The sequence below is a fragment of the Gambusia affinis genome, linkage group LG20, assembly GCF_019740435.1.
Source record: "Gambusia affinis linkage group LG20, SWU_Gaff_1.0, whole genome shotgun sequence".
Lineage (NCBI taxonomy): Eukaryota > Metazoa > Chordata > Actinopteri > Cyprinodontiformes > Poeciliidae > Gambusia > Gambusia affinis.
Genome location: NC_057887.1, coordinates 17,809,227 through 17,824,859, shown reverse-complemented (window position 1 = coordinate 17,824,859; position 15,633 = coordinate 17,809,227). Strand labels below are relative to the sequence as shown.

Below are 15,633 nucleotides of genomic sequence, written 5' to 3'. Positions count from 1 at the left end.
TGCTTGGGATCAGGCCTTTGTGAGCTTGACACAAAGCTTTGTCGTGTCAGCACAGTACGCTCTATACAAGGTAGGACACTATAGGAATGGTAAGCTGTAGCAGCTGCTTTGTCTCTGTCAAAGCTCTGCCTGTCTACAGGAAAATACTGTACAACTGCATTTTTTCCCCTGAGGTCCTCAGTAAGAGTTGCAGTATCTGCATGAATGCCAGAAATGCATGATTTTGTAATTGCATAGACTTCTTCAAATAATACCACCAAAATAAAATACATCGTTTTAGAGTTACATGTTTATTGTTCATTTGATGATTGCATGGGTGGAGTTTTACATGTTAGTCCTCATCCTCCTGAAAGAGCCGATCATGGGGTTGAAGCCGCCCCAGTCCCCGCAGGACCTGTACATTCCTGGGCGCATGAAGTACTGCCGTCCTCTGTAGTTGGGATGCTCGTAGAAGATCCAGTAGCCCTCCATGACGTTGCAGGAGTAGATGTCTCGGTAATGGAAGCGCTCGTACACGTTGGGGCAGTCATCCATGAACTCCATCATGTGCCCCATCATCTCGGGCCTGTTGTAAAGCCTCATCTTGTAGGATCCTCTATACTGCAAGTGAAAGACATCAGAGTTTGATTATTATGCTGTTTTAATGGCCTTGGAAGTACTTTTACAAATCTACCTTTAGATCACATGTCAAACTCAAATCTGGTCTGCCATAGCTTTTTATGTGGGCCTCTAGATTCTAGATTAACATTAAGTGTGCTTAAATATTATCAATTATCAAATCGATGCAGTTTTTATCTGCTTGCTCCTGCTCCTGATCTATATCAATCAGTTCCTCCAGTTCCCTGAGAATTATCATGGAAATTCACTCAAAATCAACAAATTGTGCTAACAATTGGGGGGTTATTACAGATTTTTCTCAAAAATGGACAAAAACTTTCTTAATTGTACTAAACAGCTGCCTCAGCCTTAACTGGATTTCTAAGCAGAAGCCTTTTAAACTATGACCTGTGTTAGTGAATGACATGTATTTCTAAAGCAGCTTTTTTATGTGCGAGGTGTCAATGAGCTGGTTGGGGAGTGGGGTGCCACTGATCTGTCCATCTGATAAACTTACGGGGGGGAACATCTGGCAGGAGCGGATGCAGCTGTTGAAGCCCATCCAGGAGTGGTAATCCGGGTAGTCGCCAGGGCCGAGGATGTACTGGTAGCCCATGTAGTGAGGCTTCTCGTAGGCCACCCAATGGCCGCCGCTGACACGCATGGAGTTGCAGCAGTTGAAGTGCCGGAAGGTGTCCATGCAGTCACTGCTGCACTCCCAGTGGCGGCCCATGTAGTTCCGGCCCTCGTAAAACACAATCTGAGGAGAAGAAGGCAAGCATTTTAACTCAAATTTATACAGTGCTGCCCATCTGAACAGAAATTTTATTGCTTGATGGGTGAAGAGTTGTTTATTCTGTGTATATTTTCATATTTATTCAGTCTGGATTTTAGGTCAGTCTTTTACTACCTGGAGAAAACATATTTCAGTTTCTACTTCATATCTAACCTTCAATTTTTTACACAAAAACAAACCATTTCATATTGATGTTCTTATCCATTGCATATCAGTGCATTTTGAAGTTGTTGAGTATTTTTTTAAAACAATTTCTGTAAAAAGAAATCAGAAAAATTCTCAAACTTCACTCATAATTAAACTTAATTGCATTTTTAAAAGAAATTCTGAAATAGTTTCCATTGTTGTCAGACAACAACTTTTTACAGCTAAGACTAAAAATTGCAAAAGTACAAAATGGCAAAGGAGAAAAATGATTGGAACCCTGTAGTTTGTAACTTTTCTCCCCCTTTTTTTTGTTTCTGTTACTCCAACACAGAATACATTTTTCCTTTTCTGCTCTTTTGCCCCGGCTGGTTCCTTGCTGCGGGAGGAGCTCATACCTTTCCCATGGCTGAAGGACTGTGGATGTTTTCGCACCGTAGCTTTGCGCTCACCTACAGGTCCTTTTATACTCTCCTGCTGACCATGAGGCCTTTGACGCGTCAGGGACTACTACTCTTTACCCTTTCAGATGTCGACCATAGTTTCCTTTATGTGTGAGCCCAGGGTTAACTTACCTCCTGTCTGCTAGAGTTTACCTATAGAATTGGCAACCCCCCGTCGTCAAAAAGAAAAACAAAAAAATGAACAGCACACAAGTGTTATTCTGTGTTTGCATGATCCTTGTTCCACAGTGTGATGCTTCCTTTTGAAATGTCACACAAAGCCCTTTGGTTATGTGGCCCCCCAGAAACAAAGCATTTGAGGTGTGCAGGTCACTTTTTGAGGCCCACTCATCAAACTAGGATGTGATTTTTTTTGCTTTAAGTTTTTCTTAGATGGAAAACTGTAAACGTTTACAGCTGAAATGACTACAAAGAGACAGTTTACTGGAGTGTTCTGGATGAAAGCCTAAGTGTTGCTTAGCTTCTGTTGAAGGAAAGTGGTGATGATTCTTTGGGCCGAGTGAAGTTCTGCGTTGATGTAATCTGCAGTGATCCACTCTCGCCTTTCTGCTTCCATAGCCTGCAGTTGCACTGTGATGCCAGACGGGACTGGTCTGTTTGCAGATATACAGAACTTTGTGGTGTGTGAGCTCCTCTGTGATATAAAAAAGGAGGGGGTTCGGGGCATCAGTGTGTTTGAGTCTTTGTGCAAAATGATAGATGTTTGGACTTGAGTGTTTGGCTTGTAAGTGTAGCCCAGAGCTGAAGGGGGAAAATGCCAGAAAGAGTTGATGCCGGGCATTGTGCTCCCAAAGCCCAGCTGGTGCCAGAAAGGTCAGTCCCATCTTTTAGCCTTTCATCATGATAAAGACCCTGCGCACCCCCACCGGCCCCATCTACACTTTCCTGGCTTTTCACAGCGTATAAAGACAAACACAGCCATTGTGTTCCTGGGCAAAACCACAGCTATCCTGGCTGTATTTCCAAAGCCATATGACACTGCTTAAATGTTGAGAAACAGTGTTGATACGCTTCATGCTTTTTTTTTGATCACTGATCCTCCCCAAACTCCCATATGGCTTCAGCTGGTTTCATGTATGAAGTGCTGCTCTTTTCTTGTGACATAAGTAGTTCATTGATATCCTTTCATCACGCTGTGCAACGTAATTGTAGTAGATGATCAAATGGGATGTTTTGTTTTGTTTTGCGAGTTTCTGGAGCAAAGGTTTACTTTGGAGTGAAATGTTCTATCAGAATCTATTAAGAACAAATATTTACATTTTTTATATGTTCATAAATTAAGGATTTTCTTCATCATTCTTATCAAATGTGAAATACAACTCACAAGAGGGAAACAGCATTACAAAAAAGTTGAGCTTGTTCGATGCTCTCACAGTCAATCTGATGGATGAGTGAAATAATCTGCTACTTAGGGCATCCAGGCCAGCAGGGGGCTCCAAAGAGCCCTAAAAATCCATTTAAATATCAACTTTAATAGCTAAAACACCAAAAATATACCTCAATATGCATAACTAGAATAAACTGTCGTGACACAACAGCAGCAACTAACTTCCACAGTCTTCTTTACTGCTGCTTTTGAGGTTCGCCCAATCAGCGCTTAACAGTGGGAATCCCACTCTAGGATCGGCTGCATTGCAAATACCAGCCAAAGACTTTGTGCCTGGGTATTTCAGCTTCCCAAAATGCATTTTAGATATGACGGTGAGGACAGTGGTAGGAGTTTATTCTGTTATGGAGTTCCATTGACAAAATCCATAAATAACTGGTAGGTCCTCTAACTCCAAATTTGAGGGTTTGTGAATTCTACTCTGGGCCAAAAAAATGAACTAAATCCCCTCTTTTCTTACTGTCGGTGGTGACAATGCCATCTAATGAGTGTTACCACTTCATGAGATTTCTACCAGTGAGCGAGTGAAGTTTCCAGAAGCAGGAGAGTCTAGAATTCATTTTGATGAGTCCGTCTGAGTCCAAGGATGATGCTGAGAGACTGGCTCAGCTGGAGCCTGGAGCAGTACTCCATCATGAACGCCAGATAAGCATAAATAATAAAAAAGAAAAAGGGGACTGGAAAAATTACTTAATTCTACTCATTTCTGCTATTATTTAATTTGAGGCAGAGGACATTCAGACGATAGACAGAAAAACCTTGAGTTAAAACAGTCTTCAAAGTGATGAGACAAGAATTTCTGATCCAATATTGGTTTCTCCTCACAACAAAAGACTTAAATAAGCTTTATTTGTGACAGAAAATGCTGGATTATTCTAATGTATTCTTTCAAACTAACTTAATTTTTTCTTTATTATTATTAAAATTATTTGTTATTCCACCAATGGTTTTCTCTGAATACCTTAAAGCTTACTATTGACTATTTACTAACCCTGCCAAAATATTTTATACTAATTGCTAAATTTTTAAAATGAACAATCGAGAATGACTGATGTGATAAACAGTTAATTCAGAGATTTATTGTTGACCCACCTCCTGCTTTTAAAAGTAAGACAAAATGAAGTTTGTGGTGGCTGGTGGATGATGTTACTCTAAATCAAATTCTGCTTAGGGCCTTAGTTAACTTTGGGCCAGCCTGAACTCTGGCACTTTCAGTTGAAAATGTTTCCTCTTAAAGCTGAACTCTCCTGACCTTTAGCATTTTCACAGAGAAAAAAAACAAAACAAACTAAAAGTTTGCTCAAGAGGAACCGATTGCCACATTTACCACTGCCATTGTTGTAATTTGCATCATGGAGGAGCGTCAGCTCACCCTGACTCCCACTATGCTCCTGCAGCTTCCAGGGGAAAGGGGAGCCTTGTTTCTCAGGATCTCAAGCGATCATCTTTAGCTGCGCTACAAGATGTCTCCTCCCCACCCTGAAGGGAAACTGACATCACAGAGGCCCTCGCCTGCTTTCTCAGTTCCCCTCAGGAGGAGAAGAAAGCCACCCGCTGCGGGAGCTTTCCACTCTTCATCTCAGGATGATGGAAGAGAGGGAAAAGGGTAAGGGGGGAAACAGAGCAACGGGCTATTTGTAGCTCCACTGTGTCCGAGGAGCTCAATGTGAATTGGGTGTAATCGCGTGGGAGATGATGCCACGGTTAGCCTGCGGAATGGCTGCCGGTGATTGATGTGCGCCCCACTGAGAGAGGAGAAACTTTGACAAAAAGTAATCAGAGTGGAAACATCCAGCCTGCCAAAGAAAAATCCATTGGGCTGGGTGATGTGTAATTAGAATGTGGAATTCACTCAGTGAAAACCACATTTCAGGTCAGAGGAGACTTCTTTCAATATAAAAGACTTCCCATTCCCTTAATCTAAATCATGCTTTCTCTGTCCCAGCTATATACAATAGGTCTCACCTCTAAAATGTTGTGCAGGGAGATAGGAGAGCAGCCGCGATTGCAGTGCCTGCAACGTGCCCTTTTACAGAACAGTCATTACAAAAAACATTATGGTACTGAGGTGTAAACAAGGGAGTCTGTGTGTGAGTTTTGCTCCTGAGAGCTGGCTAATCTGGTAGCTGAAAATGTGGTATGATGAGAAAGTGCTTTGCCAAAAAAAAAAAAAAAAGCCTCCCACGCCGGGAGGAGAACGAGGACCTCTCTGTTTTGCCGAGAGATCATCCTCGCAATTCTTCCCGTCAGAAAATCTCCAGGCGACCCTCTACTTCTCTTGTCGCTGCCAGCGCGCCGGCTCTATCGGGACTGCCAGACGCGGAAGCCACTATGAGGCCGTGCCAGGCCCGGGATTTACCGCGATGCGTCTGATGTGCTCCATCTTTTTTTTTTTTTTTTTTTTTTTTGTGGGGGGGATAATTAAAAGAGGAAATGGTGTTGGAAGAACAGAGTGGAGACGGAGGGATTGGACGGAGCAAATGGATGCAGCTGTCAATTATGTTGAATTGTTGATGTGTTTTTTGTTTTTTTTTCTCACTTCCTCTTGAGTTTTTTTGTTGAACAGTTTCTCATCTGGGTTTATTTTAAAAGTTTTGTTAAATTTGCACTCAGAACCTGCCATGAGAAAAATATTTAAACAAAGTACAGACCATGTCATAAAAAAAGTATTTAAAGAAAGTACAACCTGTAAATATTTTAAGTATATGTTATTTTTGAAAGACATATTATTGTAAAATACGTTAACCATCACATTTTTCCTTTTCTTTCTCATAATAGGTTATGCTCTGTGGAGATTCTTTAAAACAGCACAGTGGCACAAGAATTGGAGAAAAACAAGCAAACAAAGAAAGCTACACCCCAAATCAGTTTTATGTTGCTAACCTGCTTGTTCGGTGTTTGAGATTTGCACTGGCATGGGGCTAATGATGTTTAAGTACTAAATTAAAGGGCTGTTTCGCTGCTTTTCTCTGAAATTTTAAATAAATTTTGACTGGCGTCTCTAGTTTAATGGCAACAGTCCAAATAAGCTTGCTTGTTAGCTTCTTAACCCTGAAACAGTTATTGCCAATTAAAGATTCATCGTAGCTAAGGTTGTCAGAGAAACCATTTACATTACACCTTGTTACAAATTAATTTTATTAGAGTAAAAGGGGCTCATCATAAAACTGCTTCCCAGCACAACACTCCTAATAATGGTTGTAAACGGCATAATGGGAAAGCATTTTTTGATGACAAGCTGAAAGAGTAGAAGCTTCTTAAAGAGACAGAGACTCAATTTTAAGGCATCAAATTGCAAAGTCAGATTTCTTTTAAGTTTTGTTTGATACATACAGCATTTTTATAACAGCTGAAGTTGATATTGTTATTTGATTGTGCTGTAAAATGGCACTATGGGCCTGGAAAATATATAATATCACCCATTCAATAAGTGAATTTTGTCATTACTTCAGTCACATTTATAAATAGATTAGGAGGATTTTATACAAGGTAAAACAGGAAAGACTAATTACATCTACATGCTTCAATTTACAACGTTTTAATTGCTTAAATCACATGTCCTCTTCCTGTCACTCAAAATGAAAATCCCAAAGGGCCCTTAATACTTTCATAAGACACTCTCTGTATACTCAGCTGAAACAAGAAATTTACATACACTGTACAATCTGACTGCGAATTGGACACAACGAATTTCAAATTTCAAACAATTCTGAACATGTTTTGGTTCGAAATGTTTACGTCAGTATTTGTTGTACCAGCATGAACTGGACAGCCGATCTCACAGGAAGAAGCCATTACTCTTAAAGCAACATAAAACACCAGATAAAAGCAAAATACCTTGATGTCATGTGAGCTGATGAAGCTAAAACACATAAATATTTGTCCATAATGGCTATTATTATGTTGAGCAGAACTGGAGGGACGTACAGCAAAGGTGGAATCATATTGAGAGGGTGTTTTGCTGCAGGAGGGACTGGTGCACTTTGTGAACTTGATGACACCGAGAGTAAAGAGATCAATTTGGAAATGTTTATGCAGCATCGCAAGATGTCAGCCATGAAGACCGTGATCCTAAGATTAAAGCCGAATTAATTACTAAGTACTTGAGAATGCTTGACCCATGTTATGCAGTTTAAAAGGTAATTACACCAAATATTAAGGGAATCTTTGTCAAGTTTTTACTTTGAAGAAAATGATTTAAACAAATCTAAACAACTCTCAGTGTTCTATCATTTGGAATAATTTTGTTATTCTTAGACTCAAAACAGGAATTAAATATTTTTTTACAACATATGTAAATATCGGATTATGCTAAATATGTGATATTCGGACATTTTGCACAGTTTGGAGTCATCCAAGTCTTTTTTTTTCTACTGCTCTGAATCTATTTCAAATTCTCCACCATGCAGCATGACCCAAACTCTGTTAAAAAAGCAGGACAACTTCTTCTTCGCTCAGCAGATGAACACCCAGGAGGCTGCTGGTGGTGGTGGGGAGTGATGGCTTTCAGCTGCTCTCACTCCTCATCTCCAGGCTCTGTTTTGACGTGGCGTATCTCCCACACCCCGAAGCTTTAAAGGTTTAAAGAGCAACTTTTTCACCCTGTAATCCAGGTGCCTTTCAAACAAGTCGCGCTGTTTACTGACACATGACAAAAAAGTTCAACCCCCTCCTCTCATCTCCGCGCTTACAAGACTGTAACTCACCCCCAGCACTTGGTAGTCATTCCTCCAGAGCGCCCTCCTGAACAAACAGAGCCGCTGCGAGAAGAGGCCCCTGCCTTTCACCCGCTCCCTAAATTCATAATAAGATCTGACGCTGTTGTTCACTTCTTCAAATTTGTCATCAAAGCAAATGTGTTCTGACAACAGCTAGTGACAAGTGCACCAGAGGAGAGGCGGCAAATCAGCTCTTTCACACCGCATATCAATTATTGATCATGTCGCTCCCCTCCCCTCCGCGGCCCCTGCCACCCCACCAAGTAGACACCTTGTGATAATGAAACGCATCAATTTAAAAAATAAATAATAAACCAGGTTCTGCTCCATTGTTGCGAAGCCTTAAGAGCTTGATTGACTGCCTGCACATTTTCCTCGTTGGCAGTCAGGCAGATCAAAGGAAGGTTCCTCTCATTGCCCAAGGCCACTTGCAATTTATTTAGAGGAGCAGTGCTGCTGTCCCAGCAGGTAACATTATTGGGCAGGGACACTCAGGATAATCAGAGCTTTGAGGTGCCTCTCAAATCCCACCTCTGCTGCTTCCATCATGCATGCACAAAAAGTATATGAAGGGGGTTTACAAAAAGCCTTCTTTATTAAAGTGAATTAGGACCACGTTGGGGTCCTCACACCGGAGGACCCAGCTGCTCCTCAGAGCCACAAACTCCACCTAAATATGGGAAACTGCATCAGCACAGGGTGCAGGTTTCAGTCTGCATTAGGCTGGATTTTACTTCTCGTTTTCAGTCATTTTCTTTTCCTAAGTGGTTTTAACGTTTCCCAAATAACTATTTAGGGAGATGTTGCATAATTATTTTTTTTCACATTTTTTTAAGCCGAATATCCAAATATTATGTCATTTTGCTATCTGTAGTTGCTTTTAAACTGATATACAGTATTTAAAAAAAATATCAAGAAATGCTTCAACTTTTATTCAGATATTCTTTAAATGTTTTTTAATGATTTATTTATTAGTCTATAGTGTGAAAATAACACTAAGATGTATGTATTTTTATAACTTTATTGTCATTAAAAAATAACAAAACAAAAACTGTTGATTTTATAAGCATATTTATATCGTAGAGGCAGATTTTATTTAAAATTTGAAAGCAATAAAGACAAATACATAATGCAAGTGTGTAGAAGTAAACTAAAGAGAAGAAAAAACATCAGAACTAAAATCAAATTTAACTTCCCAGTTTAAAATTTTATGTAGATTTAATCACATGTGGCAGAATCTGGAGGAACAACTGTGATTTTTACAATTAGGTATTGAGAAATTCTTCAAACATGTTCATGAAATTTCCACTTAGATTTCTGTGACATTAACTACATAAATATGCACACTTTTGAAACATTGTGTTGCACTTGGTTTAGCTGGTTTAAAAATGACCACTTTCACACTCAGTTGAATATAATCTTTACGTCTCAAAGCAGTGAAAATATTTCACAGATATTTCTTCAGTGTGGAAACCTCCAGCTCGGGTTTGACCAGTGTTTTTTATTTATTTTATTTTATCCTATGGGGGATTAAATACAGCCCAGGATCCTTTTCCAGGTGCTTATGCTGCCCTCATGTGGAATGATGCCCTGGGTGATAAGCCATGTCACCAATATAAAAATCATCCAGTAGTACCTCATCATCCCATAACAATTTTATGTAAAAAGCACATTTAAAAATATTATGCATACAAAAACATCAGAATAAAAGCCACAGTCTGAGCTAAAAGGCAGGAAAAATGTACAAACTAACAATAGACAACAAAGTTGTAAAATAAAGTATAAATTAAATATAGGTGTACTTTCCAACAACGTTTAAATTCAGTTTGTGAAAATGTCGGCCTGACATTTTAGTCTTTGGCATCATTTGGTCTACTGGAATCCAAAAAAAAAATTTGATGAACGCAAATGAAAATGTAGCATGATTGTTAAAAGACACACACACACACACACACACAAAAAAAATCAAATGGAAGAAAAATAAATAAATTAATATGAATACAGAAGCAAACTCACACTGGTGCTTTTCAGTTTCTGACCAGTTGTAACTAAAAACCTCAGTCGGTTTCCCAGTCAGCTCCACGCACTAGAGGGCACTAGAAGCCAGAGCATTTTCTGTCTGCAGGGTTTCTCTTTCAAGTTCTTTCCACAACTGTTAAAGCTCTCAGCAGCTCATACGCGCGTCTGCTTGCTTGCATATGTTTGGACGTGAGCTCGGACTCTTATGTATGTCGACACGAGCCGTACAATGGCACGATTTCACGCGGCTCAGCCTCTTTGTGTGCCACTGCCACATCTCCTGTTTGTTCTGAGGCCTATCAGCGGTTCGACAAAGCTTTACCACAGGGAGGAGTTGGAAACAAAAAAAGAAAAGACAAATCACTAACAGGCTGACACGACCTGTGTCCCAGCAGCAGCTCTCATGCTGCTCGTCCACAACGCGCAGTGTAGCTGCGGGCGCATGCTGTGGTGTCAGAGTTGTTTTTTTAGGAGAGCTTGTTTCAAACAAACTTCGACGGGCAAACACAGAGCCGGCATGGTCGAACAAAGTACCAGACAGACAATAATCTGGTGGCTTTGTAGCAGTTTCAAATCCAGAGAGCGTGTTTTTGAACTGTTTATGTAGACGCCGACTGAATGATTGGAGCAGAAACTGCAGGACTGCAGAGATGGTAGTTCCACCATAGGGTCTGGCACAGCCTGGGCCTTTGTGCAGGGCTGCTTGTTTAGCCTTGTTGAAAAGATGCCGGTGCTCTGATCTATAAGCTAATGTGTGCACATTGTGCTCAGATGGCGTATGTTTGTTTTCAGGCGTGCAGTGTAGGAATCTAAATTGAGCTGTCCGTTTTCTTTCGTGATATTTAAGGCAGAACATGTTAGATTCATGCCATCTGCTTTCCATTTCTCCTGGGAATCAATTGTGAAGCAATAAAGAGATGCTCAAGATTCAATCAGGTATGCTAAGATTGGTGCACAGTTGTTTTCTGTTGGAGGTTGTGGTAGCAAGATGCATAAGGGGTAGATGTGAGCGAGGCCCTCCAAGGTGCCGCCATCCCCGGATGGGCCGTCTGCAGCGTCCCCGGAAGACTGAGCGCGTCTGTCAGGAGGGATTTCAACCAAATTAAAAAACAATGATCCACTAAGGGAGCAACTAATGCCAGTTTCCATCATATCAAGACCCACATTCTTCACTGTTTTGCTTTTAACTTTTATTATTTTTTCCCCTCTCTGTGTATCAGACTTTCTTTCCTTTTCTCCCTCCGCACTGTTGTTTTCTAGTTTGTTTTCCATCCGCGCTCCTCTGGCTGTCGCCGAGCGCTACAGCCACTTTCAAAGGCTCGGCTGTCACGCGCCGCCTTTGAGTCCCGTTTGAAATTTTAACGTACATGTTGTCAGGGTGCCGTCAGGAGTGATTGACAGCTCCGTCCCAGAGCAACACCGGGCTTGGCAGGCTGGCTGTCTTTTGTCAGAGGGAGCCGAGGAGAAGCAACAAAGGAAGGGAGCAGGGAGGGGAAAAAAAGAGAAAGAAAACATACATAAATAAAACAAAACTGCTGTTATCCATCTCTCAATAAAGACCAAATTAGATTAATCTCGAGTTGGAGAAAGGCGGGCAGGAAGTTGATATTTTCCCCCAGCTTTGTTCCCTACTGTTGATGATTCACTGCTCACATACTTTCTCAACACGACATCACCGAAACAGTTTGTATAAACAGCAAATTATAGAAAATTACAAAAAAAACAAAACATTTTTATTTACACAGACACAGAAAGGTTGTTGGCATCCCCTGACAACAATGTGTTCAAAACCTTTTAAATCTTCATATCGCAGTAACATTATGTCACACTAACAAAAGCCACCTTTTTACTAATTTGATTGCACTTTGTGCTGCTTTGTTTAGTTCAGTTTTTCTCAGATGTTGGACCTGGGAATGATGTCACACTCAGAGCATTTTAGCCGGAACGGATGCAGTTGGAGTTATTTGTTTTGGTAATATTTACATTAGCAATATGTTCCAGTAGCAACATAATTCGCTCTATTTTATGTGTTCAAACAGAAAAGGAATGTTCACAAATAGATATTTAGAGGACTATGTGTGCTTCTCCTGAAACCGGATACAACTCCCCTAAAGAGTTTGAAAATAGTTTTGTGTTGGAAACTTTCACCACCGTCTACACGCAGTCAGCCATGTTGGGAGTTAAACTCAAATTCTTCTGTGATTTCTGACTTTCCAAGCTGGAATTTCAGAGGGTGTTCTTGATGGTTTTCCAATTGGAAACTCAGATATTATTTGAAATTTCTCAGGGTTGAGGGACACAAAGAGAGGCATGTTTGGTGATTCCTCTCTATATCAGGGACCTACTGGCCCAGTCGTTGAGGACATGTAAAGAAAATCATCAAGTGTTTGATGCTGAGGAGGAAATTGAGATTTTTGATTTGGCCATGCTGGACTAATAATAAATGTAAAAGCCGACCAATTGATTGGCTCTGATTTCCTTTTGGGTGATAGGAAGTTGGCCAATATTTGCAGGTGAAATCAATCTTAGTAGAAATCTTAAGAACATTTTCTTAAATGTGAAAAATGAAATACTAAAGGAAGTGACTTTTTAAAGTTTAGTTAATTTAGTTTGGGCAATAATGCTTTAAACTTTTTATTTATATTTGAGATTAAACAAGTTTGTATTGTTTTATTGTTCTTAAATAAAATAATATTGGAAAATTGAAGGTGTATTGTGACTTTAAAACACCTGTCAGTTATTTAAAAAAAAAGAATATTAACCTCAAATTCAGACCAGCAACTCAGGCTTTTTAAATATCAGTGATCCGTGATTGGGCAGAAAACTGTAATCGGTGCGCCCCTATTTTCAAACCCCAGCTAGATCATTCATATTCCTGGAAAGAGGAACATGTGCAGCATTTAGCTGCTCATGTTCCTCTTTCCAGGAAAAAGCAGCATTTGTTTTCTGCAGCATCTAGGTTTCATAGCTGAGGTGGACATATGAAGACATGATTTAGCTTTATGTTTCAAAAATATCAAGCTGACAAACGTCCAGAATGAAGCCCAAAATTTCTTAAAGTAGACTTCTGTTATTCGCAGGGATTACGCACCAGAACTGTCTTCGAAATGATTTTAAGACATCCAGTAACAACTATTATATCTGCCTATTTTAACAACTAATAGCACCAAATATCCTTTAAAATGCATTAGTACCCACAATGGAAACCATCTTGGCGTTACTACAGGCGGATAACATCTCTTAACATTTCTTTATCTTCACTCTTTAGGCATTACTCACATGTATTTCATCTCTTCAATCTGAATTTTCTTTTGGATATTTTAGATATGTTCAATGGAAAAATATCTGCAAATTATCTTTTTTTTTCCGTGAATAATTTGGAATCACGTTCAGCAAAAAAAAAAAAGCAAATAGGTTAATCCGGAAATTCCTGAGGCACAGCTCTATGGTACACTTGGAGCTCATCAATAAAGATAAATCATCAAAATAAATGTGAAAACGTGCAAAGAACCTGGCAAGAAAATTTGAACTGAGGAAGATGTAAGATGGATGGAGGATTCAGAAACCTTTCCAGTCAAGTCTTAGCAGCGTCAACTGAGAAAAATGTGAAAACTTGGACCTCTAAACTTCAGGAGAAAACTCACACATTGATGTTTTGCACATCGTGCTCACATTTGCTCAATATGAACAACACTGTAAAGATATGTTGAATTTTCTATGTAGTTACAAACGTTTTAGATAATTTTCCTCCTGTAGATATTAACCTACACACCCAGATTTCATTGTATTGCGACTTTAGTTCCAGACGCAGCCCGTCTGCTGAAGTGTCTCTGAATCCCGTCTTGTTCCAACCTGATCCATGGCCTCCCTCGGCAATGAGCACAAACGGAAACAGAAATACTCTCTCTGGATAATATCAGATGAATATCAAGAATAGAACTACAAGTTCATGTGGAAGTTGTGCATAAGTTTGTTTGAACAGCGTGACTGAGCGGTAATTATTGATTCAGTGAGGCACATGAAAACAAGGGCAGCTACAAGTCTCGCCGCTTCGGGGGAAAAAAAAAGAAAAGAAATCAGGGACGTTGACATCTTGGCTTTTGCGTGCGAGCGTGAAAGAGCAGAATGGCATCAGCGACAAGAGCTGGAACACCAAAATACGACTCAATCTTGAAAATCTTTCCAAGCAATGTGGAAATGTAAACATGAGACGGGAGAGTAAAGAAGAAAACCCTTGAAGTAATTTTTAGATCTAAAACCTAAAGATTATTCATAGTCAAATTACTTCCTGCACAGTTCCTGTCTCTTGCAAACTACCAAAAAGATACACTGAAAAACCGCCAGAATGAAGCGCTTTATTTCAGCAACTCGTGTCAACAGTGATAGATGTGAATCAGAGCCGTGAAAAGAGCGAGGAGTGTTGCTCATGATGGGCTTGACTGGCTTACTCTCACCTGCTGAAAGGTTAGGCTGCTCCTCTGCCGGGATCTTTTTCTTTTTTTAAAAAAGAAAACATGTCTGCTGTTTGATATCTGCTTGACATTTGACAGTCTTTTTCAGACCAATCAGACTGTTTTTTTTTTTTATGTTAGCCGCCTGGAAGAACAGCAACAACAATAAAAAAAATATACTATTGTCTGTTTCCTCAAGCCTTTCAAAGACAGCATTTTGCCACAGCTATCAACATCAGATACTGAGGGTTGCTGTGCTTATTTTTTCTGTTTCTTTCACTTGTGCTCAGTTGTGTTATCTTTTTTTTTTTTCTTCCTTTGGCCTGACCCAGTCCACTAAGTAACCACACTACTACCATCAGAGCAGAACTTGAGAAAAATCACTTTCCAAGTGTCGAAAAATGTCAGCCAGCCGACCTCACCGCAGCTTCGCCACGACGCCAACCTTCTCCCCTCTTCTGCTCAGAAGAACTCTGCTTCTTGTTCTCTGTGGGAGCGTTTGCCGCCATATCTGTCTTTATACTTTCACAACGCATTCTACTGTAAATTATCAGCTGTATGTTATCTTGGAGGAAGAGCGAAGAGCTGGAGGGAGGCAACAAAGCCGACAGTCTCTGTAGTTACATAATTCATGTCAGCCATATTCAAATAAAATTTATCCCATTGTCAATCATTGTAGGGGTGTGTGTGTGTGTGTGTGTGCACATTGATAAATTAATAACATCCTACCCTGGGAGCATGTGAATGAGCATGTTTAGTCATTCTGTTTGACAACAGAAAGAAAAGGCCTTTCCATTGGGGTTGAAATCACTTTTTTTTTCTTCAACTTTTCATAGATATTGTTTCCAACTCTAAATGTTTAAAATCTGAAGCTCTGGCAGCAAAGTGGCTCAAACACGACTTTACAGTGAAGTAACTTTTTGTTTAGCCGTAAACCAGGAGAACATGATTGTGAAAAGGGACACAGTTTATTTGGAAAAAAATACATATTTGAAGTTTTAGGTCACATCTAATGTATGTCACTTGATCTCAAATATTTTTTATTATTTAATAACAA

General features: G+C 39.9%; 1 protein-coding gene across 1 annotated transcript; it reads right to left on the bottom strand.

Annotated features, from left to right (window-relative positions):
* Window positions 1–273: 273 nt before the first annotated feature.
* On the bottom strand, window positions 274–1,969 carry crygmxl2 (crystallin, gamma MX, like 2). Its single transcript, XM_044102037.1, has 3 exons — window positions 1,936–1,969; window positions 1,115–1,357; window positions 274–600 (listed from the first exon to the last, which is right to left on the bottom strand). Exons 1-3 carry the CDS (start codon window positions 1,942–1,944, stop codon window positions 325–327), a joined length of 528 nt encoding a protein of 175 aa, XP_043957972.1. The 5' UTR covers window positions 1,945–1,969; the 3' UTR covers window positions 274–324.
* Between the last annotated feature and the right edge of the window lie 13,664 nt (window positions 1,970–15,633).